This window comes from Calliphora vicina, chromosome 4 (assembly GCF_958450345.1).
Source record: "Calliphora vicina chromosome 4, idCalVici1.1, whole genome shotgun sequence".
Taxonomy (NCBI): Eukaryota; Metazoa; Arthropoda; class Insecta; order Diptera; family Calliphoridae; genus Calliphora; species Calliphora vicina.
Window position 1 is genome coordinate 103,679,650 of NC_088783.1, and position 25,819 is coordinate 103,705,468.

Here is a 25,819-nt window from a genome sequence, read left to right on the forward strand (position 1 = left end):
TGAAATAACTATTCGTCATCATACCCTCGTTCTATAGTTTATTCTGTTTTCGTTGTAGGCCATTGAAAAAGATTCCCATAAAACTCTTCATATCCAACCAAGTTTTAGAGGTTCTCAATCTTATTATTTTTTCACATTTATTGAGACCTACAGCGACATAAATCACTTGCATTATTTCTGCACTAAATGCGGATTTCTCGGCTTTGCTTCATCGTAATAAGGGGTCAGTATTCAATTTTTTTTCATTAAACGCTGCATTTACCTTTACAAAACAGCAATCGCCCAATAACTAAATTTTGGATTTTTTGTTGCTTGACTGGTTTTTGAAATAAACGATTCAATTAATGTAAAGTCTTGTTTTACAGATTTTTAAGTAATATATCGTATAAGTCTAATTATATGTTGTATTGTATTAGCCCATAAAATGTTATATTTCGCATTTTCTTATAGGGTAAGATCACAGTTCCGCAACCATGGTAGTGTGTTTGGATTGACATTAGGTCACTTTTTAGTTGGTTATTGCTCAATATATCGCTAATGAAATCCATAAACCTTCTATGTGGAATTAATAATAGATCATGCTCATAAACAACAACATTAACAATTTAACAAAGTAGTGGAGCGATCACCCCACTTGGGACGTTCCACACTGTTACCAAGATTTGCGAAGAAAACTCTCAATTTCAACATCGATAAATATTATGAAGTTGTTGATATGTATCCCAATACCTCGATGCACAAGAATTTGTTAAATTTTGGTAGTTGGCACAGTATTTATTTAAGACTGCTTCCTAAGGGGTCTGCTATTTCTGTGATCTGTCTATGGTCCCTACAGTCTTATACAGGACAGATTATCTTAGTTTCAAAAATTTAAGAAACAATTTTGTCAACATTTACAAAGAAAAGAAATTCGAGTTTTTTAATCATGACACTCTGAAGATCACTCTCTTAAATACTAGATCCTCCCCTATAATTTTCATTTACAGCATTCTTTAATTAGTTAAGTATTAATACAATCAATGATCGTAAACAAGATCAGAGCAAATGTGTTTCGGTTAATTCAAAATTTGACTGTTGATCGGTTTGGACAGCACTTTTATTCGAGTTTTTAAATCATGGCACTCTGAAGATCACTCTCTAAAATACTAGATCCTCCCCTATAATTTTCATTTACAGCTTTCTTTAATTAGTTAAGTATTAGTACAATTAATGATCGTAAACAAGATCAAAGCAAATGTGTTGCGGTTAATTAAAAAATTTACTGTTAATCAGTTTGGACAGCACTTTTAATTTTTTTTTTAAGAATTGTTTACTGTCAGAATATTTGAAATCAGTACTTTTTTAGACTCTGTTGCTCTAAAATAATGATAAATGAATGATAAATCAATGATCGTAAACAAGATCAGAGCAAATGTGTTGCGGTTAATTCAAAATTTGACTGTTGATCGGTTTGCACAGCACTTTTAATTTTTTTTAAGAATTGTTTGCTGTCAGAATATTTGAAATCAGTACTTTTTTAGACTCTGTTGCACTAAAATAATGATAAATGAATTGGAAACCCATATTATTTTCAATTAATTAAGTCTCAGTGCCAGATCCAGTTAAAATTTCTATTACAAAATCTGATATGATTTTTAATATTCCGTGCCCAACATATTTTGCCCAACATTGTTAATATTTAAAAAAAAACTCTAAATTTTAATGTTTCAACTTTGAAGATTTTCCCAAAACTGTTGGATTCTTTTGACCGTTGGCGTTTCTAGAGAATCAAAACATTTCACAAAAACCAAACATTAAACCAGCTTTATGAAAAAAAAACAACATATTGAAATATAAACTTAATTAAACAACATTTGAATGATCTTTGCAATTTACTTCCGCTTTCAGCAGTAACCGCAGCAGCATCCGCCAAAGCAAATATTTTGACTGTAAAATAAAAGAACAACAAATAAATGTTTGTTTAATTCAAAAGTCTTAACAATAACAACTATAAACAATAAAAATTTTGTAAACTTATAGTATATTTAAGTGAATTATCATAATTAGCATAAAATTGTTTAAAAATCAAGATCGAAGAGGTGTTTCAGCACTTTAAAGGTGCTGGGTCTGGTATGGCTGGCGTTGATGTTGAAGCTCATGCTAAAACTAAGTTTAACAAGATTTCGATATTGATTTAATTCATAGTATAAAAAGAGACAACTGTTTTTTTTAAGTAACTATGTTTCAATACCTACAATAAATACACAAAATTTTTAAAATAAAAACAAAGAAAAATCAGAAATTGTTTAACAAAACATTGACATTGAATACAATAGGGGGGAGACCATGTGAATTTCATCACGCCGACGATGATGTTCATTTTAATTTTGATGAAAACAATGTATGCAAAATCATCTAAAAGAAATAACAGCAGAAATATTCAATGTCAATGTTAAACGGTAAATAATAATAAAAATTCAAAATTTTGAAAACGAATAATCGAGTCATATATGAGTTATTTATAATTATCACACAATACGCCTTTGGTGATCCATGTCTCCGTTTCATTTGTTTTGGTTAAGTATTTGCCTTTTTTGTGCTCTTAGTTTTATAGTTTTTTAATTGAATTTTTTTATTTATTTTATGAGTAAAGTTATTTACTAAGAGCCAACAATATGGGTATTTCAGTTAAATATTTGCTGTTTTAATTAACATTTTAGGCTTGTTTAAGGCATTTGTGTTCCCTGCAAACAAAAGTCAAAGGTGTTAAATATCGTAATTTAGATTTATGTGGAGCACATACTGTAATTATTACATAAATATTGATTTTATAGATTTGATTAGATAAACATATTGACAATGAATAATTTAGCGTTAAACGTGTCTAATAATCAATAAATTGTTTTGTTTAATTTATTAACAGATTCTTGATGAACTTGTCTTATTGGTTGTTATGAAATGTTAGTGTTAGCAAATTAGAAATTTATTGAAATTGATATTAAGAAAACTTTAACAATTTATTTTAAAAATTAATAACAATTTTGGTGGTAAGCTTTATTTATTCAAATACTAGTTTAATTTGAACAATGTGATGGTTTTTTAAACTTATTGCTCAAGTATTATCATTAAAGAAGCTAGGAAGTTTCAATCTCTGATCCCATCATGGAATCAGCCTGATCCACATCCACTTTCAGTTTATTTAAGACTCATTATGAATCTATAAATGGAAAAATAATGTAGCTTGTCCCAAGATCGTTTGTTAGATCCTCAATATTATGTTGAAGATTTATTTTATACATTCACAATCTGGTAACCTGGAAAGTGGAACCATCTCAAGCATATATCCAAAGTAGTGTTTCCAAAAAACCGAAGAATTTCAAAACCGCGGTTTCGGTTTTAAAAAATTGAAAACCGATCTGTTTCTTTTTTAAATTAAAAAAACAGTCATTTGAATTTTAATTGTCAGGAAATACTTGGAGGAAAAAGTTTGTTTTTCATTTCTAAATTTTTAATTTTTCTATTGAAAATATGTAGATTAAAAGTCAAAACCGAAGAATAATTGTCGGTTTCGGTTTTAGGCCTTGAAAAACCGCGGTTTCGGTTTCGGTTTCGATTAAAACCGAACACGAAACTTTAATCCAAAGGATATATATTCTGGGTCATTATGAAATTCTAAGACGATCTAGCTATATCCATCTGTCTGTTGAAAACACGATAATGCCCAAATGAAAGGAGCTATCTGGCTGAAATAATCTACAAATATTCTCTGTTCATAAGGTGTGTTTGGTATTAGAAATGGGCAACATTGGTCCATGATTTCACCTAATGTTACCAACACAAAAGTTCGTGCCTTTTTGAATAAAATACAACTTTTTTATCCCTTCCAAAAAACATAATTTGTCGAGGTCATAAAAATAGTTATTGTTGTTGTGAGATAATTTCATCTTTGGAGTCAAATCTCTTTCCGCCTAGACATTTCTTCAGGTTTGGAAACAAGAAATATTCACTCGGGTCTAAATCCGGAGAATAGGGTGGAAGAGGATGCATTTCGTAGCTTAATTCATGGATTTTTGCCATGGAAACTGCATATCTGTGTAACCTTTTGTGCACCCGATTATGAGCAAACGCGGCAGCCATCTTGCGGAAAAGTAATAATTTAAAATTGAAACTACTGAGCCATGTGAGACGGCTATGGCTTCCACAATCTCTTGCACTTTTAAACTCCAATCGGCCAACACCATATTGTGATTTTGGTGGGCTTTTTTATACCCTTCACCTTCATGAGAACATTTAAAGTATATATATTCTGGATCCTTATAGATAGCGAAGTCGATTAAGCCATGTCCGTCTGTCTGTCTGTTGAAATCAATTTTCTGATGACCCCAGATATCTTCGGGATCCAAATCTTCAATAATTCTCTCAGACATACTTTCGAGAAGTTTCCTATTTAAAATCAGCAAAATCGGTCCACAAATGGCTGAGATATGAGGAAAAAACCAGGACAACCTAGATTTTTTATCTATATCTGGATTACTTAGTCATTAATATAGACAATATGGTTATCTAATGATAGATATTTCAAAGACCTTTGCAACGACGTATATAAGACCATAGTAAGTTGGACCAATGTACAATGGGTCAAAATCGGTAAAAATATATTTTAACCCGAATTTTTTTTTTCACCAAAAAATTAAAAAACAAAAATTTTTTTTTAAAATTAAAAAAAAAAAATTTTTAAATTTAAAAAAAAAACAAAAAATAACAATTCGAAATTTTTTTTTCCAAAAAATTAAAAAAGACAACTTTTGAAAAAAAAAATTAATTTTGTTTACATAAAAATATTTAAAATTTGTATTTTGAAGTATAATTTGGTGAAGGGTATATAAGATTCGGCACAACCGAATATAGCTCTCTTACTTATTTCCATTCAAATTGATGGTGCAGAGTTCCCTTAGCATTATCAAGCATAGCATTGGTGCATTGATGGTTTTTTTCCGCAAAAAATAATGTGCAGACAAAATTCACTTTTTTCCAATTTCTCCTCAATTCACGAGGTAGTCTGATATCAAATTTTGACAGGAGTCAACTAACAGATGCTAATTGCCCTTTCAGAAATTAAAAAAGTCGTGGACTGATTGAACCATCTGCTTGTGTTTTAAAACTGGCTTAAAAATATTAAACGTTAACAAATATTTAGATGTCCGTAATAGGTTGAACAGCGTATTTTTTTAAGCCCGATAGAACTTACAAAAGTGTTAACTGTCAAATGAACTGTCATACTCACTTTTTGACATTTATACTCTGGCGCTTGATCAACGCTAACAAATTATCCAAATTTACTTGTTATCGATTTGCGCAACTTATAGGCGACTGTTTTATCGCAAAATTGTGTTCAGCGATGAGGCTAATGTTTGGCTTAACACGGTTGTTAATAAACAAAATTGCCACAGACTTCATTACATACAGAAAAAAAGTAACCGTTTGGTGCGGATTACACCTTATTTCTTCAAAAATGAAGCCGTAGTTCGCGTTATGGTCAATGGAGATAGTTACCGCATAATGATCAATTATTTTTTGTTTAAAAATATGAATGACATTGATCAGGGCGGGAAGTGGTTTCTACAGGATGGCGCTACGTATAATGAATTCATTGAAATCAAAATTTGGCGAAAACATGATTTCGAGAAATCGATTATTTCCTGAGGGGCTACGTGAAGTCACAGGTTTATGCTGATAAACCAGCAACAATTAAAGCCTTGGAGGCCAACATGCTCGAAAAAGTGACCCAAAATTGGAAGTCTGGAATGCGCATCGTCCATGCCGTATACAGGCAATATCTATTCCTTTCTATGCAAAAGAAACATACAATGTGAACCACACAATGTCATAATTATGCTTCCTACTAATGAATACCTGAAGGTTTGGATTGTATGTCCTTCAGGACAACCAATATACAGACTTACCGATCCTAGATCTCAGAAATAATAATTAAAATCTCATATGATCTATCTTCTGTCCATACTCCAGTAAAAGTATGCTATTACATATTCACACTGATCTTTGTATTCAATATGTGTAAGGTATAAATATAAGTTCTTATTTGTATCGGTTATAAATTGTTCCGAAAGCGTATATACTCATTTCGAATTCCGATATTGAACGACTTATTTTCAAATTTTTTGCAAACCAGAGACCATAGATAATTACCATAGACCAGTAACTCTCCTGTCAAAGACCTAACTCTATGCCAGAGACCAGGCCCGGATCCAGGGAGTGATAAAAGGAAATTCTCCCCAAAACCGAAAAGCTTTAGTATAAACAAGTAAGAGAGCTATATTCGGCTGTGCCGAATCTTATATACCCTTCACCAAATTATACTTAAAAATATTTTTATTTAAACTAAATTAAATATTTTTTTAAAACAGTTTTTTTTAAAAATAATTTTTTTCCAAATTGTTTTTTAATTTTTTTTAAAAAAAGTTTTTTTCCAAATTTTGTTTGTATTTTTTTTAATATTTAAAAAAAAAATTTTTGGAAAAATATTTTATGACCAAAAAAATTCTTTGATGAAAAAAAAATTTGGGTTTAAAAATATTTTTCTTGATTTTGACCCATTTTAGGTCCAACTTACTATAGCCTTATATACATCGTTGCAATGGACTTTGAAATATCTATCATTAGATATCCATGTTGTCTATAGTAATGACCAGGGAAACCGAAAATATGCTCTAAAAAAAGCGTTTTAAGCGCTTTAAATATGCAGTAAAAACTTTAAAATATGCTCTTAAAATTTAAAAATATGCTCTTAAAAAAACAAACTTTTACATAATTTATAACCAAAAAATATACTTTTATTTAAAAAATCAATACAATTTATTTCTAAAAAGGTAAAGTAACATAAAATAAACAAAAATAACAAGAACTAAACAAGTATAACAAAAAATAAATACAACATAAAAACAATAGGAACTTAAGTTATGCAAAGGCCTCGAGGAGTATTTTTTGATGATGTTTTATATACATAAATATAAAGTCACTTCTTCAATTAGGGTTATTATTGCAACAAAATAACAAAATGTTGACTTAAATTTTCAAATAGAAATCGTCTATTGGATCTGAAAACATTTTTATACATAGAAAATGTTCTTTCGACATCAATTGATGTTATAAGAGCAAATTTAAATGTAATATTTCTTTAACAATTAGAACGGTTAAGTTTGAATTAGAACTAAAATTTGATATTTAGATGGCGCTATTATTAAAATAGTGCTTATTTTATATTAAAAAAAAAACATATATTTTTCAATTTTGAATTTTAAATAAAGGAAGTAAAAACCTGTAACACAACAGCGAAAAATAAGTAAGACAAAGTATGTTTTTGATAAAGTCAAAATATGCTATTAAACAGTAAAATATGCTCTAAAACGCAAAAATATGACATAAATATGCTCCTAAAACAAATATATGTAAAAATATGCATTTAAGGGTAAAATATGCAAAAATATGCACTAACAAATCGATGCCAAAATTCTTAAATAGTTCTGAAACGTGTAAATATCTTATCAATGTGACCATTAGACTCACCAGAAAAAACATGCATTTGCATATTTTGGTTTCCCTGGTAATGACTTAGTAATCCAGATAAAAAAAATAGGACAAAAATCGAGGTTGTCCCGGTTTTTTCCTTATATCTCAGCCATTTATGGGCCGATTTTGTAGATTTTAAATAGCAACCGAGCCGGAAGAATTACTGTATATTGATGTATGAATCATGTGTTTAAGTTATATGTATATATATTCTATAACGATCCAGAATATATATACATTGTGGGGTCACAATGAAAAATGTAGAAATTACAAACGGAATGACAAACTTATATATACCTTTGCCTAGTCCATTAGATAGCTATTTTGTTATGGAAGAAACAACGTTTTTCGTACCTTACCACTTCCGAATTTGTAGCTATGGTTTGGATTCTATTGATGTGCTATTTCAACTGTATATTTTCACCGGACTTGGAAGTCCCTATGAAGAACAAAAATGCAGTTAATTCAAATGTTCAAAATAAATAATTCATAATAAAATGTGCAAAATCAATTTTGATTGCAATTACTTCAATCAATAAAAGCCGATAGATTTCTATTTATAAACCAAAAACTCCCTTGACGTTTGTTGTGTTACAAAACACGTCAAATACATTCAATATTTTAAAATATTGAAATTATTTACGGAAATTTTTTGGAAGTCATATAAAATAATATTTATTGGACATTTACTGTTTAATTGCCTAAATCTAAATATATTGGTTATAAAATAAATAAAAACACTTCAAAAAAATAATTTCGTTTTATAAAATCGTTTGTTTTATTTACAAATTTCCTTAAAAGCTAAATAAATCAGTTCTTATTGAATGTCTTAATAATAGATAAAATTTATACAAATTATGCTAGAAATTCTTAAGAAAATAATAAACTATTTTTACTATATTATTATTTTAAGATAAAATCACAATTTTTTAACAATTTTGAAACAAGAGATAATAAAATGACATTTGAAAAAGCATAAATATATGTATTAAATATATTATAATTTTGAAATATTTTTTTGTCATTTATTTTCATAATTTTTTCGAAATAAACTCTGTTAAAACTAATGACTACTTAAAACTTATATAATAAGTTCTTAAAAATTCCTAAAATGTAATAACCTGATAGGCAAATTTATTGTAAAAGCAAAATATGAACAACGAAATTAGACAAGTTATTGGATTATCAATAAAATTTTCAAATTTCTTACTTGGTTTTTCTTTTGCTTTTATAAAAAATTGCATTTTGCGAAAAGTTTTCCCCCCTGGTATTTTGTTGTCTATTAAAACTAATATTTTACACTTCTTCCGTACCAACTTAAGGTATAAAACCATGATCTTGCTTAATCATATCGGCCGCCTTTTCAGCAATCATAAACACTGGTCCATTGGGATGACCAGACATAATTTCTGGCATAATACTGGCATCGGCTACACGTAAATTTTTAATACCATGTACCCTCAAACGAGCATCGACCACAGCTGCCCTATCAGATCTAGGACCCATTTTACAGGTACCGGAGTAGTGGTAAATGGTGAAAGTGAAATGTTTAACGTAACATTCCCAATAGGCATACGATTTATAGGGATACTTCTTGCATGTGGGGATTTTACGTTCCCAAAGTTTGGCATTGATTTTCTGGAAACCCGGCCTATCCATAAGACTTAGAGCCTTCAACAGACCTCTGACAGAGATGTCCACATCGTAGGGATGGGCAAAGTAGTTGGAGAAGATGAGTGGATATTTGCTGGGATCGGTTGATTTCAACATAATGCGACCACGACTTTTAGGTCTTAGGATCATGGGGAATATCATAAAGGCATTCAGATCTTGATCTTCAATTTCGGCAAAAATACTGTCATAGATGGATTTCTTCAAACCAAAAGCTCTGGAGATGGCGGGATTTGAAGACATGGAACCACCCACCAAAAACAATTCAATATCTGGCCAACCATCCTCCAAATGTTGATTATCCAAGTCCCAAAATGCCATGGCTTCACAGCCACCAGGAGAGCCATAAGGACCGGTTTGACGATTAAACAAATTCAACAAAGTGGGTTCAGCAAAGTCCTCAAAATGCAAAGAGGTGGCATTGGTGGTAAAGGTAACAGCAGGGGCAGTATGATCTTGTAAATTATAGCCTACAGCCAAATCAGCTATGGGTTTAATGCCAACTTCTTTTAAATGTTTGGCAGGACCCACACCGGATAACATCAGCAGTTGTGGTGTATTAATGGCACCAGCCGACACTACTACTTCACGTCTGGCCAACACTTTATGGGATTTACCATCGGTCTGCACAATAATACCATAGGCGGTTTTGGTTTCAGGATTAATCAGAACCTTGGTGACCAAAGCATTTTTCTTGACATGCAAATTGGGACGTTTGCCTTTGATGGGATATAGATAGGAACGATTAGAACTCCAGCGTGTGGCATTGCGTGTGGTGGTATGTAGGTAAGCAACACCATTCTGTATGCGACCATTGTAATCACGGTACTTAAGACCATCCTGTTGGGCGGACTCTACAAAAGCTTCAGCAATCTTGGAACGCCAATTGACGTAGGAGACTTTGACGGGACCATCACGGCCCACAAACTCTGCATCAGCATCGGGTACACTAGAGCCTTCATATTTCTTGAAATAGGGCAAGACATCCTTGAAACTCCAACCCTCATTACCCAACTCAGCCCATCTGTCATAATCTCTACGATTGCCGCGAGTGTACATCATATAATTCAATACCGAAGAGCCACCCATTACCTTGCCTCTGGGCCAATTGCAACGGTTGTTGTTCATGGCCAGACAGGCATGATCGGAAGGTTGGGTTCTATATTTCCAGTTCATTTCACCCAACTGCAAAAAGTGAGCCACTATAGGCACATCCATAATTAAACTTTCCGGACCACCAGCCTCCAACAATAAAACCTTCCACTTGGGATTTTCCGATAAACGAGCCGCCAAAGCACAACCGGCTGTACCAGCTCCCACCACTATAAAATCATATTCACCTTCCATGGTAATGGTGTTGTCGTAATTTTCCAAATTCACATCATTTTGACCGCGACGTAAAAAGTCTATAGTTTCGAGTATAACGTTACGTTCTTGGGCCCATGATATGGCCAGCAATATACTGGAAAGGGCCAAAAGGCCCATTAGTGGTACTTTTTTACACAATTTTAACATGTTGTTGCTTTAGTTTTGTCTTTGAATTCTTCAATTTCACTTTTGATTGTTTTTTTTTATTTATTTATTATTAATTAAACATAATAAATAATTTTTATTTATTTTAACACTCCGTTTATTTTTAGTTTTTTTTTTTCTGTGAACTGCACTCCGTAAGTTCTTAAGTTTCGTTTATTCTATTCTTTACGGTCAAACCGTTAACAACCGTTGAGTTGGAAATCTAAACTCTAAATGTATTCAGACGCGTTTTATGTATCGTTTATAATAAAGCTAGCACGTCTGTCTGTCTATTCGTCTGTGCTGTGCTGAATAAACTTCTTAAAATTATTAAATAAATTAAAAGAAACAAAAACAACTTCAACTACTCAACTATTGTATTCACAAGTTCTTAATGAGTGTTTCTTTTAATGCTCTCTAAAATTGAAAATTCCAAAAAAAATACAAAAAAAATACAAAAAAAATATAAAAAAAATATATATAAATCTACGGAACTCTATTTATAAAATACTACAACTCCAACAAAAAAAAATAGTTGAGTGATCTAGCCAAAATCGCAAAAACTGGTTCGCTTTGGCCAACAGCATTTGTCTAGTCGTTGGCAGTAATAGTGTTTAGTGCCACACCGTGCATGTTGTTGATGATGATGTAGTACGTTGGAGTTGGTGATGTTGGTAGTGGTGTTTGATATTGGTGTTTGAACTTAAACTTTTCACAGTTGGCGCTTAAAATATTGAGCGTCAACTGAAATAAAATAAATAAAAGTTGCCAGATTATGGGGAAAATTACCCCTTGCAAATCGATTGAAACAAATCAAAATAGTTCTAAAGTCAGGGAGCGGTATGAAAGGGACGTGTCATGTCGTTGGTCTACAATGGGTTAAATTAACGCACTGTTATTAAACAATATTAGTTCACAAAACAGTCGAACACATTTTAAATTTTAGCTGTGTTTTGTTTTTGTTACAATAATAAAACACTTGTTGGATGAATTTATTCAAGCCAGTAGTTCTGGAGAATCCAGGATTTGAATACATGGAGCATCCCATCAAAAACATTTCAATATCCTCCAAATGAGGATGATCTAAGTACCAAAATGCCATAGCTTCACAGCCACCAGGAGAACCGTTTAGGTGATTGAACAAATTAAACAAAGTGGATTCAGAAAATTCCTCAAAATGCAAATACAATTTTCGCATTGATACAATTTTCGTTCGGCACGCTATTTATAAAAAGGTTTGCTTTTTGATATGAATTGAATTTGTTTTTAACCAATTTTGTTAAAATTTTAACTCTTAAACAAGTTGGGAAACATTGGAAACTTATATTTGGAAAGAGAAAATATTGCACTACACCAAAAATATGCCTGGGATATTATATAGGGATTCTGTTTTTTTGAAGTATATAATGAATACTTTTTTAGTAGCAAACTAGCTGACCTTACAGACTCACAAGATGTGTCTAAGTTTATCGTGGGCACCTGCCGCATTGGCCTAGACCACACGGGTGACTTAACACCGGATAGAAATAATACGTCTATCACCGCCATTTAACGCCTTGCAAACAACGCTCAGTTGGCAAATTCTTGTACAAAGATTGCACAGATCAATGAACAAACCCCTTGCTCGAGAGCTCGGTCTATCTAATCCCTGCCATCCATAGCTAGCTAATCAACTAAAAATCCCAGGACAATTATCAGAGCAGCAACATCCGGCCTGATAATCCATTCCGATGTATGATCTCTGATCATCTTCAAAAGTTCCCTGCCGATAAAAGTCAGAGTGTGCTACAATAATACACACTTCAGATTTCGACCGAGAACCAAGCCCAACGACCAGTACATCTTGAATGCTACTACCCCAATACATTTCCTGAAAAAAACGCTAGTTGTTATCTGATACTTTTAATGGCTCTGCTGAACTCAGCAACAGCACTCAGAAGATGCATTTGGTGTTCCGAAGTCTGCACAAACATCAATACTTTAACCAACGATCTTCTTCTGCTCGCGATTTTGGCTTTGAACCACAGCCACCACGACATCACCCGAAGTGACCAACACCAATGATCCTACAGGACCGAAGTCCTGGGGCCTAGGATTCCCGTGGTACTAGATAAGACTCTAGTCAGCTGCGAATTTAAAAATATTAAATTATCACCAGGAAAGATTTATTTCCAAAAAAATGTTGATTCTGTCCCACTGTGCGTCTGTAAGACCCCCTTGAGGCACGGATATGCATCTTGGTTATGTCCAGACCTTGATGTTGTGCTTCGAGGGGAAATATGGAGCGAAACCGGGGCTCCGAGGTGCACGGACCTCTTTCCTGGAGATAATTTAATTAGAAAAAATGTTTGGGTTCGATTTATCTTCTAATATATAAAAATCTCGTGTCACAATGTTAGTGTTTGAACTTCTCCGAAACGGCTTAACCGATTTTTATGAAATTTTGTATATATGTTTGGTAGGTATGTGAATAGGTCGTAAAGTATATTTCATACCGCTAGGTCATTAGGGTGACCCTATCAAGAATTTATTTTTACCATTTTTTGACCAAAAGCATTTTGGTCGAGATTTTAGTATTTTGTATGAGCAATATCCAAATATCAATATTTAACTATTTTTATGAAATTTTGTATATATTTTTGGTAGGTACGAGAATATTATATATCATACCGCTAGGACATTAGGATGTCCCTATCCACCCATTTTTTAAAATATATTTCGCCAAAAAATTTTGTTTTTATTTCTCTTCATTTGGCATCAAAAATACCTATAATGCCAACTTCACTTAGAATACATTCGCTATTTTTTATTTAACAACCAAAATATTCACTAGAAATAATTTGTATGGCAGAACAACGTTTGCCGGATCAGCTAGTAAATTTATAAAATTAAAAAAAACGTATTTTTGAATGATAATTTTTATTCATATAGGTTTGGGGTATGTTTGATTTACATTTGATTTGATATCATAATTTCGTTCATTGCAATGATCTACGATACACGATATTCTTTGTTGTCTGGCGCGTAAACAAATAATGCTTTTGGTGTTCCGAACGGGAACGACATACAATTGACCATGCGAGAAGTATGGATTTTCAAAGTAATGTCTGCCCTTGAGATTTGTTAATTGTCATTGCAAATGCAAGCCGTACCGGAAACTGCAAATATTTAATATCGAATGTTATGTCGGTCGGAGACATTGGGTTCCGAGGTATCAAAACGTCTTCTCCTTTGTACTTTCCTTTAAGTATTGTTGCTTCAATGACGTTATTCATCAGGCCATTACAAAGACGTGATTGTTTTATGTTTGGTAAAGTTATCATTACCGATCCGACTTTCAGTTGGAGATTGTGAGGAGATAATCCGGGTAATTTAAGCGAGTTTAAAATCTCGGTTGGATAGTTGATGACATCATCATGTGTACGTCATCAATTCGACAGCAATTTCACTTTGAATCTTAAAATTCAATTTGTCGACATCAATGCTTTTCGCATCAACGTTCGCTTAACCAATTGTAATTGTGTGCAACGTTTGGAAACACCATTCGGATGAGTTCGAAATTTGATTCGGTGAACTGGCAGAATGCGTCGGGAATTTGAATGCAGCCGGTCGAAATGTCAACCGGGATTTTGCCGTTGCCAATGTCCAGAAATTGTTTGGAAAATACTTCTCCAGATTGATCGTTCTGCAGCTGGACACGCATGTTCACAGTGAATTAGAGTTTGGACGACTTTAAGCATGCATTGACCCTCCGTTAGTCGCAATCATTTTAAATTGAGACTAGTCGCAATGTATCAAATTGATATCAACCAGATCAGTTGCGACTAACGGCGGGTTAAGTTCATCGGCTGGCGTTGACTGTGGGATCACTGGCAATGTATGCGAAAATCACATGCCAACAAAATCATCGCACCACAAACCGGCTTTGATTATTTTGTAAATCTTGCAACGTTTTTTTTTAATGCCTCCAAAAACCTTTTATGCAAAACTTTGGCCATTGATTTGCATATTGAATAGCAACTTGAGAGCTGTATGAGCAGTTCGACCGCCTTCCAACAACAATTCAAGCAGAAACTTCTGACGAAGCAAGTGCAATATCGTTCTGCGAACGTATCGTATTTCCAGTTCCACCGGTAGCGTCAAATCAAAATATCATCACACATGGCGACTTTGTATTTGCTCCACAAATCAATCGGTTTGGATGGGAAAAATGTTGAGATAATTATCGAAAACAATCTTCGCATTTGATGACCATTTGAAGAAAGCTGTGAATATCCGAGTATGTCTTCCCAATGAGTGTCATTCTCTAACAATTGCAAGCGTTATCACGCAATTCACCATTAATAGTTCGCAAATCTGGGAATGATGTTGGGCCATTAATGTTGACTAATAGCAAACGCAAATATAAACACTCATCGTTTATTGGATGGACTGTGTAAATGCGACGTATTGCGTTGAAATTTCCTTGCCAATAGATACCAATCTTGGCATTTCAGAGTATAGATGTGATCGTTCATCATTCCGGCACATTTAGAAAAATCTGGTCAGTGTTGTAGATGGCGGTCGATAAACTCGCTGTCATACATTATCCTCAGTAAAGTACACTATATGACCATTTTCCAGATACACGGTTAAATGAACAACAGTTGGATGTATTTCATGAATGGCAAATGAAAAAAATGCGACAAATTGCTTCGTTACTGCTAACATGGCGGCATTTGAAATTGAGTGACTTCATTGTTGGAACTCTCCGCACTAACTCAGCCTTTGGTTACATATTTGCAGATATATTTGATAACTGTGCGTGTTTGTGGACGTGGACAATATTTCTTTCTGTAAAAAACTTTTGTGGAATATTGCGGCAATTTAAAAAAAAAATAGCCAAATCGGAGATTTTATCGAAAAAAAGTGGGCGTTGCAAATTTTTCTTTCAGTAAAGACGTAAATTATATTACTACGAACATCTAAAAAAATTTAGCCAAATCGGTGCAGCCCCTTTTAGATAAATCGAAAAAAGTGTCTTTTAGCGATTTCATTTCCCCCATCTGGTATTATTAAAACTAATAAATCTGGCATCACTAAACACTTAAAATAACAACAACCTGTTGATCAATTTTGACTACTGTCCAAAGAGTAAAGTAGATAGAAGAGCCATTCTTGACAATATTTGTTGTATTTGTGTTCAATGAATCTTTTGTTGCTTTCGTTTTTCATCAATGGTTCTTTGTTTTTTTTTTTTTTGACTTGTTTTGTGATGGCGGTCAGTATTTAAAATATTATTTCTGTAATCTTTATAATGCTGTTTTAGCTTTAAGTCACTTTCGTTTTTCTTCTTCTCAATTTATTGTTTGGCTGTTTGTTGGTCGGCTGAGTTTATATAATGAAAGAGAATTGAAATTCAAATAAAGATCGATTGAATCTAAGATTCATGGTTATAAGCACGTAACCGTGATTTTATGCTGCTAATTTGAGTTTGGTTAGTTTTCTGAATGTCTCCAATAAAAAAGGGTTTATTGTTAAAAAAAAAAATAATAAAATTAAATAAAAATTCAGCATGCCAATGGCACTGGCTATTATGACGGTTCAATTATGTTAGTTTTTTTTTTATAAAATTTTAAATGGAAATTTTCAAATGCTGGATAGATTTTAAAATGATTAGAAGTTTTGTAAAGTATGGACTTGAATTTAAAAAAATATTTAGATTAAAACAAGAAAGAGTGTGGTGCATTTTATATACCCTTCATCAAAGATGATCAAAAATTGGTGAAAAATATGTGAAAAAATCGAGGTCGCAGTTTTTTGTTTATATCGCTGATATTTCGATTTTCTCGATTTAAGATTACTATTTAAAATCGATTGCAACAGACAGACGGATAGACGGACATTACTATATCGACTCCGCTGTTTATAAGCATCCAGAAATTTAAATTTAATTTTGGGAGTGGATTCCCAAATTATTGGAGAGACATGTGTTATCAGTGAACGTTCGGTGATCGAAGAGTTTTAAAATTAATTCGCCAAATATTGTTCATTAGCAGAGAAGTTGTTCCGTTGTATCCTCCTTATGCTCGTTGGTGCAGATTCTAGAAAAGTGTTTGTATACCAAGGCACTAATGAATAGTCAGTTCCGTAAGTGTCGTCTAAATAGATTAAACACAACAAGTAAGAGAGCTATATTCGGCTGTGCCGAATCTTATATACCCTTCACCAAAATATACTTCAAAATACAAATTTTAAATATTTTTAGGTAAACAACTTTATTTTTTTTTCTAAAGTTTTTTTAAATTTTTTTCCGAATTGTTATTTTAAAATTTTTTAAATTTAAATTTTTTTTTAATTTTAAATTTTTTTTTTTGTTTTTTAAATGTTTTTTTTGATAAAAAAATCGGGTTAAAATCTTTGCAAAGGTCTTTGAAATATCTATCATTAGATATCCATATTGTCTATATTAATGACTTATTAATCCAGATATAAGTCAAAAATCGAGGTTGTCCTGGTTTTTTCCTCATATCAACCATTTGTGAACCGATTTTGCTGATTTTAAATAGGAAACTTCTCGAAAGCATGTCTGACAGAATTATTTAAGAAGATATCTGGGGTCTTCAGAAAATTGATTTCAACGACAGACAGACAGACGGACATGACTTAATCGACTCCGCTATCTATAAGGATCCAGAATATATATTATTTATATGGTTGGAAAACTATATTGTGGAAGTTACAAACGGAATGACAAACTAATATATACCCTTTCCACGAAGGTGAGCTTTAACACTTAGAATTGTCATGGAGTTAATCACTGATCTCGGTTTCACGTTATGCTTTTATGTACAAGGCGTTTGAACTAAATTCCATTGTTGTACAGATCCACCATCAAAAAATGGTATAATGATTTTGTGATTCCGTCTGTAACACATCGAAATATCTAGGTCCTCATAAGATTCTAAAATGATCTAGCTTTGTCCGTCTCTCTGTCTGTCTGGTGAAAACACGATAGTGCCCAAACGAGAGGAGCTAGCTAGCTGAAATTCTCAATAAATACTCTCTGTTGATAAGGTTTGGGCAATATTGGTCCATAATTTCACCTAGCCCCCATACAAATGTCCCCCGGAATACTGTTTGAGCACTCATAAATTTGTTGATTATACCCCAATCCTGATAATATTTTGCATAAATTAGTACTGATTTTGTAATTCTGTTTATGACTCATCGAAATATTCATCACAGACCCTCAAAAGTTTAAATATTCGGGGTCCTCATAAGATTCTAAGACTATCTAACTATGTCCATCCGTCTGTCTGTTGAAAACATGATAGGGCCCAAACGAAAGGAATTTTATTTGTGAAATTATCCACAAACACAATTTGTTTGGTATGGAAAATGGATAATATCGGTCCATGATCAGAGACGTGCGCCGACCATTTTGATCGGCGTCGGCGGCTAATGACAAATTAGGCGGCGGCGGCTGAAACCGTCTCTAAGCCGAAAATTAATCAGCTAGCCTTTTTTTGTTCGGCTACAGCTGCCCACACACGGGTGATTTGTGAGTGCGATTTGTTCGTGTTCGACTTGTTAATGGGGCTGTGCGCGAACAAAATCACAAGTAATTGAAAATTTTCAATCACAAATCAGGCGAACAAATCATTACGTCTGTGGCCAGCTTAAGTATATTTATATAATAAAATATTTTATGAATGCAAAATAATTAAAATGTTTTGGTACATAAATTTATTAGAATTATTTCATTAACCAGATCATAGTTGTCATGAATAAATAGAACTCGTTTCACAGTGACCCCATTTAAATTGGAACGATTATAAAACCTTATGCCGTATAATGAAAACTAACAAATTATGACAAAAGGAGAGCGGAAAACCAAGCCTATATGATGTGTTTAATTTAAAAATTTAACTTATATTCCAAAAACTCTAAAATCTATAAACTATAAGCACAAAATTAAAACAAATCGGCGGCTTGTAGTTAGCCAATTTTAGCGGCGGCGGCTATCAAAAATTATTGTCGGCTCGGCTTAGCCGGCTATTAGCCGTTCGACGCAGGTCTCTGTCCATGATTTGACCTAGCCAACATACAAATGTCCTCCCGAAATACTTTTTGTTGATCATATATCAATCCTGAAATAAATACCTGAAATTATACTGTAAACTATGGGAAAAAATCGGGCAACATTTGTCTATAGTCCCCATACAAGGTCCCCCTCAGAAAATGAATGGACTGAAGGGTGGATAGTTTTTAATTCCGAATTAAGATTTTAGTGAATTAAGCGCAAATTTAAATTAATTCGAATCTCTTCGATGCCAGCTATAGTCCATATTGATGTGATGAACGCAGATTTGATCTAAAGATGCTTAAAGATCAGCTGGTATACTGCCATCTACTCCAGATGCTTTTTATGTTTTATACAAAGACTGACACTAATACTTATACTGAGATATATTAAATATACTTAAATTAGTTTAGTTCATTTAAAATCAAAGTTTAGCAAATCTTCCATGAATTACTTACTTATTTAATTATAGATCGAGCATGAGATTGTTAATAATATATTTAGTAGCTCTTAAATTACATATTAACATATTTGTTTTAGCAATTATTTAGGCAAATTTTCCCTACGATTAAAAATTAATCATAAATCAGAGTGAGAAAAAAACAATTAAGATCAGAATACAATATGACGCTTGACCGAGGAAACTTGTTAATACGCGTCATTAACCACATTTTTTTTTATAAGATCGTGAAATGCAAAAAAATAATAATAAACAAAAACAATGCCAAATAATACAAAACAATACAAAAGCAAATCTTTTTACAGACTAAATATTAATTACTAGCAGTGAGTAGCGTTAAATTATTTGTTTTTATTTTATTTTTTTTGTTATTAACAATGAAAGGGAGTCTCAAAATTAAGAAATAAAAAAAAACACAAAACAACAAATTAACCTGACTGTAGTTTATAATCAGTTAAAATAATTATACATACGTTACGTCTGTGTCTTTGTTGAGGCAGAGATGATGATGGCCTGTGACAGATTTCTAAACGCTGCTTTCATTTGAATACGTGAATCCACGAATCCATTGAATATGATTAAATTTTAAGAATAAATTTTTGTTTTTATTGCGAATTTGTGTTTGTCTGAAAAAGGTCTTAAAAGACATTTTGTAGTAATATTTTAATGAAGTTCATTGAACTTGTTAATGCAAAAGAAAACTGGTTAGTTTTAAAACTTTGAATAATACGAGTATTTAATTTTTTTTTAATAGAAACATTTTTAATATTTTAAAAAAATTCAACTGTATTTCATTAAAATAAATTCAATTTAGTGATTGATTTTTATTATTTGTAATAAGAATGCTTTTATAATTCTCGATTATCTCCAAAAGCTTTCTCGTTACATTGATATCATTCAGGAATTCTTTTAGATAGACCAATACTACCTTAAATCATTGAAATAAATTCAATTAATCACCAGATTTTTCTTAAATTTCCTTTTATTGGATCGCTTTATGTTATTCATAATAAGAAAGCTTTGATAATGCTGGATTATCTCCAAAAGCTTTAAAGTTACAACGATTTCAATTCAGCAATTCTTATATAAAGCTTTTATATCTTCATATATTACTGTCTAAAAACATTTCAGTAGGACTATTCAGTTGCTCAGTATGTGGTGGTTAAATCTTCATTCTCGAAGATTCGAGAACCATTAGCGATTATGATTATGGGACTGGCTTGAGACACAGCACTTCTTTCACCGTTTTGCCGAAAGTAAAGTGGTGGCTCTTGATATCTTCAAGGCGGTCGATAGATGTGGCATGGTGCACTTTTATCAAAACTTTTTGCTTTTGGTGCCGGTAATAACTTCTCTCGATTTATATAGAGCTTTCTCAGAGATCGCACTATACGAGTTTTTAAAGATAAATTCAAGGGTACCGCAAGGCTCCGTTCATTCTCCTACTCTATTTCTTATTTTTCTAAACGATTGGGGCAAGGAGTCAAAATATGAATGATTAACTTAATCGGGACCTTGTGACAATCTCTGAATGAGGTCATGCGAATAGGGTCTCTTTCAAAGCTCGCAAGATGACACAAAAAACGAACGATAGACTATGTTGCATCATTTGTATTTAGGGTTGGTGTAAATATTGTGGAATCAGACGCTTTTGATGTTCTCGGCATGAAAATACAATGTGATGTCCGTTGGTCTAAATACATTTTTCAAGTGTCGTAAGAAGCATTCAAGCGTCTCGGTTTTTTGAAATGGCGTAGGAATTACTTTATTCCATCTGATCTTCTCACTATTTACACCACCTATATCCGACCGACAATTGAATACAACTCCCATATTTTCGAGCGTACAGGAGAGCGCGAAGGTGGCACTAGGGTACCTAAACTTATTGATTCGCTTTAGCACCTGCGGAATGTGGGCTGCGTTTCACTGTTCTATCGGTACTAAAATGGAATGTATTCTGATGAAATAAAGGAACTTGTTCCTGATGCCCGAAAATTTGTATGTAATACAAGTTTTTCATCAAGAACACATTTATGGTCGATTTGCAAGTGGACCGGACACCACACTACAGGGAAAATTGGTTCTTTAGCAACACTTTCCGTATGTGGCACAAACTTTCCGCTGAAGTCTTTCCTGTCATTTTCAAATCGAATGTTCACAACCACTACTCCCTCTTTCCTCACTCCCATAACATATTTTCTAGTTCCAACACAATGCTTTGCATGAGTAGGGGTCATCCCCTGAGTGCTGGTCTAAGAAGAAGACAAATCTGGCTTCCGGCTATATGTCACGAATGGCTTTGACTGTATTCTCTTTTAAGCGATTCAATATCTTCCGTATTGCCACTCTCTTTAATGGCATTCCATATAAAAGTCCAACGGAGTAAAATCTCAGATCCGAGATCCCGTTGAAGTCTTTCCTGTCATTTTCAACAAACCCTATTCCCTCTTTCCTCCCTCCCATAACCTATTTTTCTAGTTCCAACACAATGCTTTGCATGAGTAGGGATCATCCCCTGAGTGCTGGTCCAATAATCTTGTTTCTGGCTATATCTCACGACTATATTCTCCTTTAAGCGAATCATATCTTCCGCATTACCGCTCCTGGCATTCCATAAAAAAGTCCAACGGAGTAAAATCTCAGATCCGAGATACCTAATTATCATCGTCAAGACCGTTATTACTAAAGTTAGTTTGCAACATTTCTGATCTGATGAAAACTATATCTCAAATTTTTTTCAAAAAATTGGAAAGTAGACCGCACATCACACTATAGGGAAATTCGTTCTTTACCCGTACTGTCCATTTTGGAACAAACTTCCCGCTGAAGTCTTTCCTGTCATTTTCAACATTGGAAAGTTCTAATCGAATGTTCACAACCACTACTCCCTCTTTCCTCCCTCCCATAACCTATTTTCCTAGTTGCATGAGTAGGGGTCATCCCCTGAGTGCTGGTCCAAGAAGAAAAAAAATTGGTTTCTGGCTATATCTCACGAATGGCTTTGACTATATTCTTCTTTAAGCGATTCAATCTTACAGTTTATATCTTACATTTTTGAAATTATTTATGTAGGCTTTGTAGCTCTTGTCGTTAACCGACATAGTCTGGATTGAATCGCTCATTCATGGCCTTAGTAGACTAATTCAGAGTATAAAGACGACGATCATTAATGTAGTCCACTACCAATTCTGTGTCACGATCTTTAAGCTCAACATCGCACTCGGTTAGGTCAAATCGAACTATTCGTCCTGCTAAAATTTAGTTCTTTCTTGTTGATCAAATCGAGGAAGAGAACGTGATTTAATTTAAAATAAAAATCATTCCTCCTAAGTAAACTTGTAAACATTAATTTGCCAAAATTAAAAATGTCTTTTAGGTCTTTATTCGTTGAGTCAATAATTTCACAAAATTTACAAACTTTTATAATCATCATTTAAATATCAATAGCCCATTTCATTTCTAGTTAAGATATATGATATTTATTTTTATTTTTTTTAATAAAACATATGATTAAAACAACAACAACAATAATAAAAACAAATAAATAATGGACAACAAAAAGAACGTTAGAAAATTTTATAAATGTATTCAGAATAAAGAAAAGGCACTTTGATTCTAAAGCAGTAAAAACAGTTAAGTTCGAAACGCGAGAAAGTAAAGACCTCCTCAACATCGCTTGAAAAGTTTGTGGAAAAAAAGTTTTGAATTAAAAACAAAAACTTGTGATTTCGTTAAAGAATACATTCGAATGCGAACATGAATCACGGTTTGCAAAAACTTTTATTATTTATATTATGTTTACGCTGCATTGCCGCGCAGCAATCAAACGTGGCCTTGTTCGCTTTGGACTTTTTGCGGCGCGGACAAAGTGATTTGAATTTGGAGATGAAAGATAATGAAGTGAAATTGTTAAAGGAATATGATTTTATAATTGTGGGTGCAGGCACAGCCGGTTGTGCCTTGGCGGCCCGCTTGTCGGAGAACCCGAAATGGAGAGTTTTATTGCTGGAGGCCGGAGGACCGGAAACACTGGCCATGGATATACCGGCCATGGCACATTTCTTGCAATTAAGTCCTGAAATTAACTGGCGTTATAGAGCCCAGACATCAGACCGATATTGTTTGGGTGTCACCAACAATCGTTGCAACTTTCCACGCGGCAAAGTCATGGGTGGTTCTTCGGTGTTGAATTACATGATGTATACACGAGCCAATCGTCGTGACTATGATAAATGGGCTGAGCTGGGTAATGAGGGCTGGAGTTATAGAGATGTTTTGCCTTACTTTAAAAAATATGAAGGTTCTACAGTTCCCGATGCGGATAGCGACTATGTGGGTCGTAAGGGACCGGTTAGAGTTTCCTATACAGATTGGAAAAGTCCTATAGCCCATGCTTTTGTTAAAGCTTTGCAGGAAGATGGTCTCAAGCGCCGTGATTATAATGGCCGCATACAACAGGGTGTATCCTATTTGCAGAGTACCACTTACAATGCCATCAGATGGAGTTCTAATAGAGCCTATTTGTATCCGTTAAAGGGTAAAAGACCTAATTTACATGTACGCAAATATGCTTTGGTTACCAAAATACTAATAGATCCTCAAACTAAAACGGCTTATGGGGTAATATTTGAATCTCAGGGTAGATCGTATCAGGTGTTGGCACGCAAGGAGGTAATAGTGTCGGCTGGAGCCATAAACACTCCCCAGTTGCTGATGTTATCGGGCATAGGACCAGCCAAACATTTGAGAGAAATGGGCATTAAGCCTTTACAGGATTTGGCGGTGGGCTACAATTTACAAGATCATTTTGCTCCTTTTGTTACCTTTCTCACCAATACCACCAGTTTGCATTTGACGGATTTCTTTGATGTTAATAATATTTTGGATTTTGGACGCAATACCGGCCAATTTGGTACGCCTGGAGGTGTAGAGGCCATAGCTTTTTACGATCTCGATCATCCTGACGTTGAAGATGGCTGGCCCGATATGGAACTATTTCTTATTAGTGGTGGAATAGATACAAATCCCGCTACCATACCAGCTCTGGGATTAAAGCGTGACATTTATAATGAGTTGTATGGGGATATTATTAAAAAAGAAGCCAATGCTTTTGTGATATTCCCCATGATCTTGCAGCCTCGCAGTCGCGGCAGAATATCTTTACGCAGCAGTGATCCTCACAAATATCCCTTGATCTATCCCAACTATATGGCCGATCCTTATGATTTAGACATTGTAGTGAGAGGTGTATTGAAAACCATAGATCTAATGAACAGGCCAGCCTTTAAGAAAATCAATGCCAGATTGTCACAAGCTACAATACCCGCCTGTCGCAAATATGGCAATCTAAAATCCAGAGCCTATTTGGAGTGCTATGTTAGACACCTGACTTTCACCATCTATCACTACTCGGGTACCGCCAAAATGGGCCCCAAAACTGATAAAGCCGCAGTCGTAGATCCTCGCCTGAAAGTTTACGGTATTAAGAATTTACGTGTAGCTGATGCCAGTATAATGCCCAAAATTATAGCTGGCCATCCTAATGGTCCTGTGTTCATGATAGCCGAAAAAGCGGCCGATATGATCAAACAAGATCATGGTTTTATTTGAATGAAATCGGAAACTCAGGTGTAAAAAGATGTTTTATTTATTATATATATTAATGATGGATGATAAGGTACAATTAATACTAATATTTATGTAATTAATTAATGAATTATCTATTAAATTTATAAATTATTGTTTGTTGTAGAACATGATATCATTTCTAACTAAATACAAAGAATTTAGTTATTCGTTTAATAGAAAAAATATTTAAAAAACTGTAGATAAATACTCAAAGTAAATAAATTACATACTAATTATAAAATAAATGTGATATTTAAATTTAGAATATTAAAAGAAAATAAAACTCGTTTTTTGTAAATTGTTTTGTATTTAATTGATTTAATAATTAAAATTTGTATTGCATTTATTTGTACTTCATCCATTAAGCGACTGCCTATTTAATTTTTTATGAAGTGGGTCAAAATGTGGTAATTAAAATGTGGAATTTGCATAAATAGATTGCAATTGCAAAAATAAATGGTAAGAAAAGGCTGCTTTTGCGCATATATTTTTAGATTCTAAGAGGGGGAGTAATAATGCGTAATAATTGTATGTAGATTGATAAAAGTTTTCAGAGACTTTAAACTTGAAGCTTTAAATAGCTATAAAGCACCACTCGCTACAGCTAATAGCACTAGTTATTTTACTAGTCTATTTAGGATGTAGATACACACAAACATGCTAGACGTATCTCAGCCTTTTTATGCACCGATTTTCAATATCAGTTACTATTTTTTTTTCCGATTTTAACCCTTCTCACGAAGGTGAAGGGTATAAAAATTACTGGCATTCGTTGCGTAAGTTATCTAACATATTTCAGGGAACAGACTGACGTCGCTTCACTTACTCCGCTATTTAAAAAAACTTAGGCCATAAACAATAAAAACTTAAAGTGGGTTCCTCTCTTCCCATATAGATCCACTAGGAATGTATTTCGA

General features: G+C 33.3%; 3 protein-coding genes across 4 annotated transcripts in view; 2 read left to right on the forward strand and 1 right to left on the reverse strand.

Annotated features, from left to right (window-relative positions):
• Flo2 (flotillin-2) overlaps positions 1-25,819 on the forward strand; it is a 503,689-nt gene that overhangs the window by 73,832 nt on the left and 404,038 nt on the right. The window lies entirely within an intron of this gene.
• Positions 8,869-10,786, reverse strand: LOC135958877 (glucose dehydrogenase [FAD, quinone]). The gene has a single exon (XM_065509811.1). The coding sequence runs from the start codon at positions 10,750-10,752 to the stop codon at positions 8,884-8,886; it is 1,869 nt and encodes a 622-aa protein (XP_065365883.1). The 5' UTR covers positions 10,753-10,786; the 3' UTR covers positions 8,869-8,883.
• On the forward strand, positions 22,906-25,200 carry LOC135958983 (glucose dehydrogenase [FAD, quinone]-like). The gene has a single exon (XM_065509951.1). The coding sequence runs from the start codon at positions 23,031-23,033 to the stop codon at positions 24,882-24,884; it is 1,854 nt and encodes a 617-aa protein (XP_065366023.1). The 5' UTR covers positions 22,906-23,030; the 3' UTR covers positions 24,885-25,200.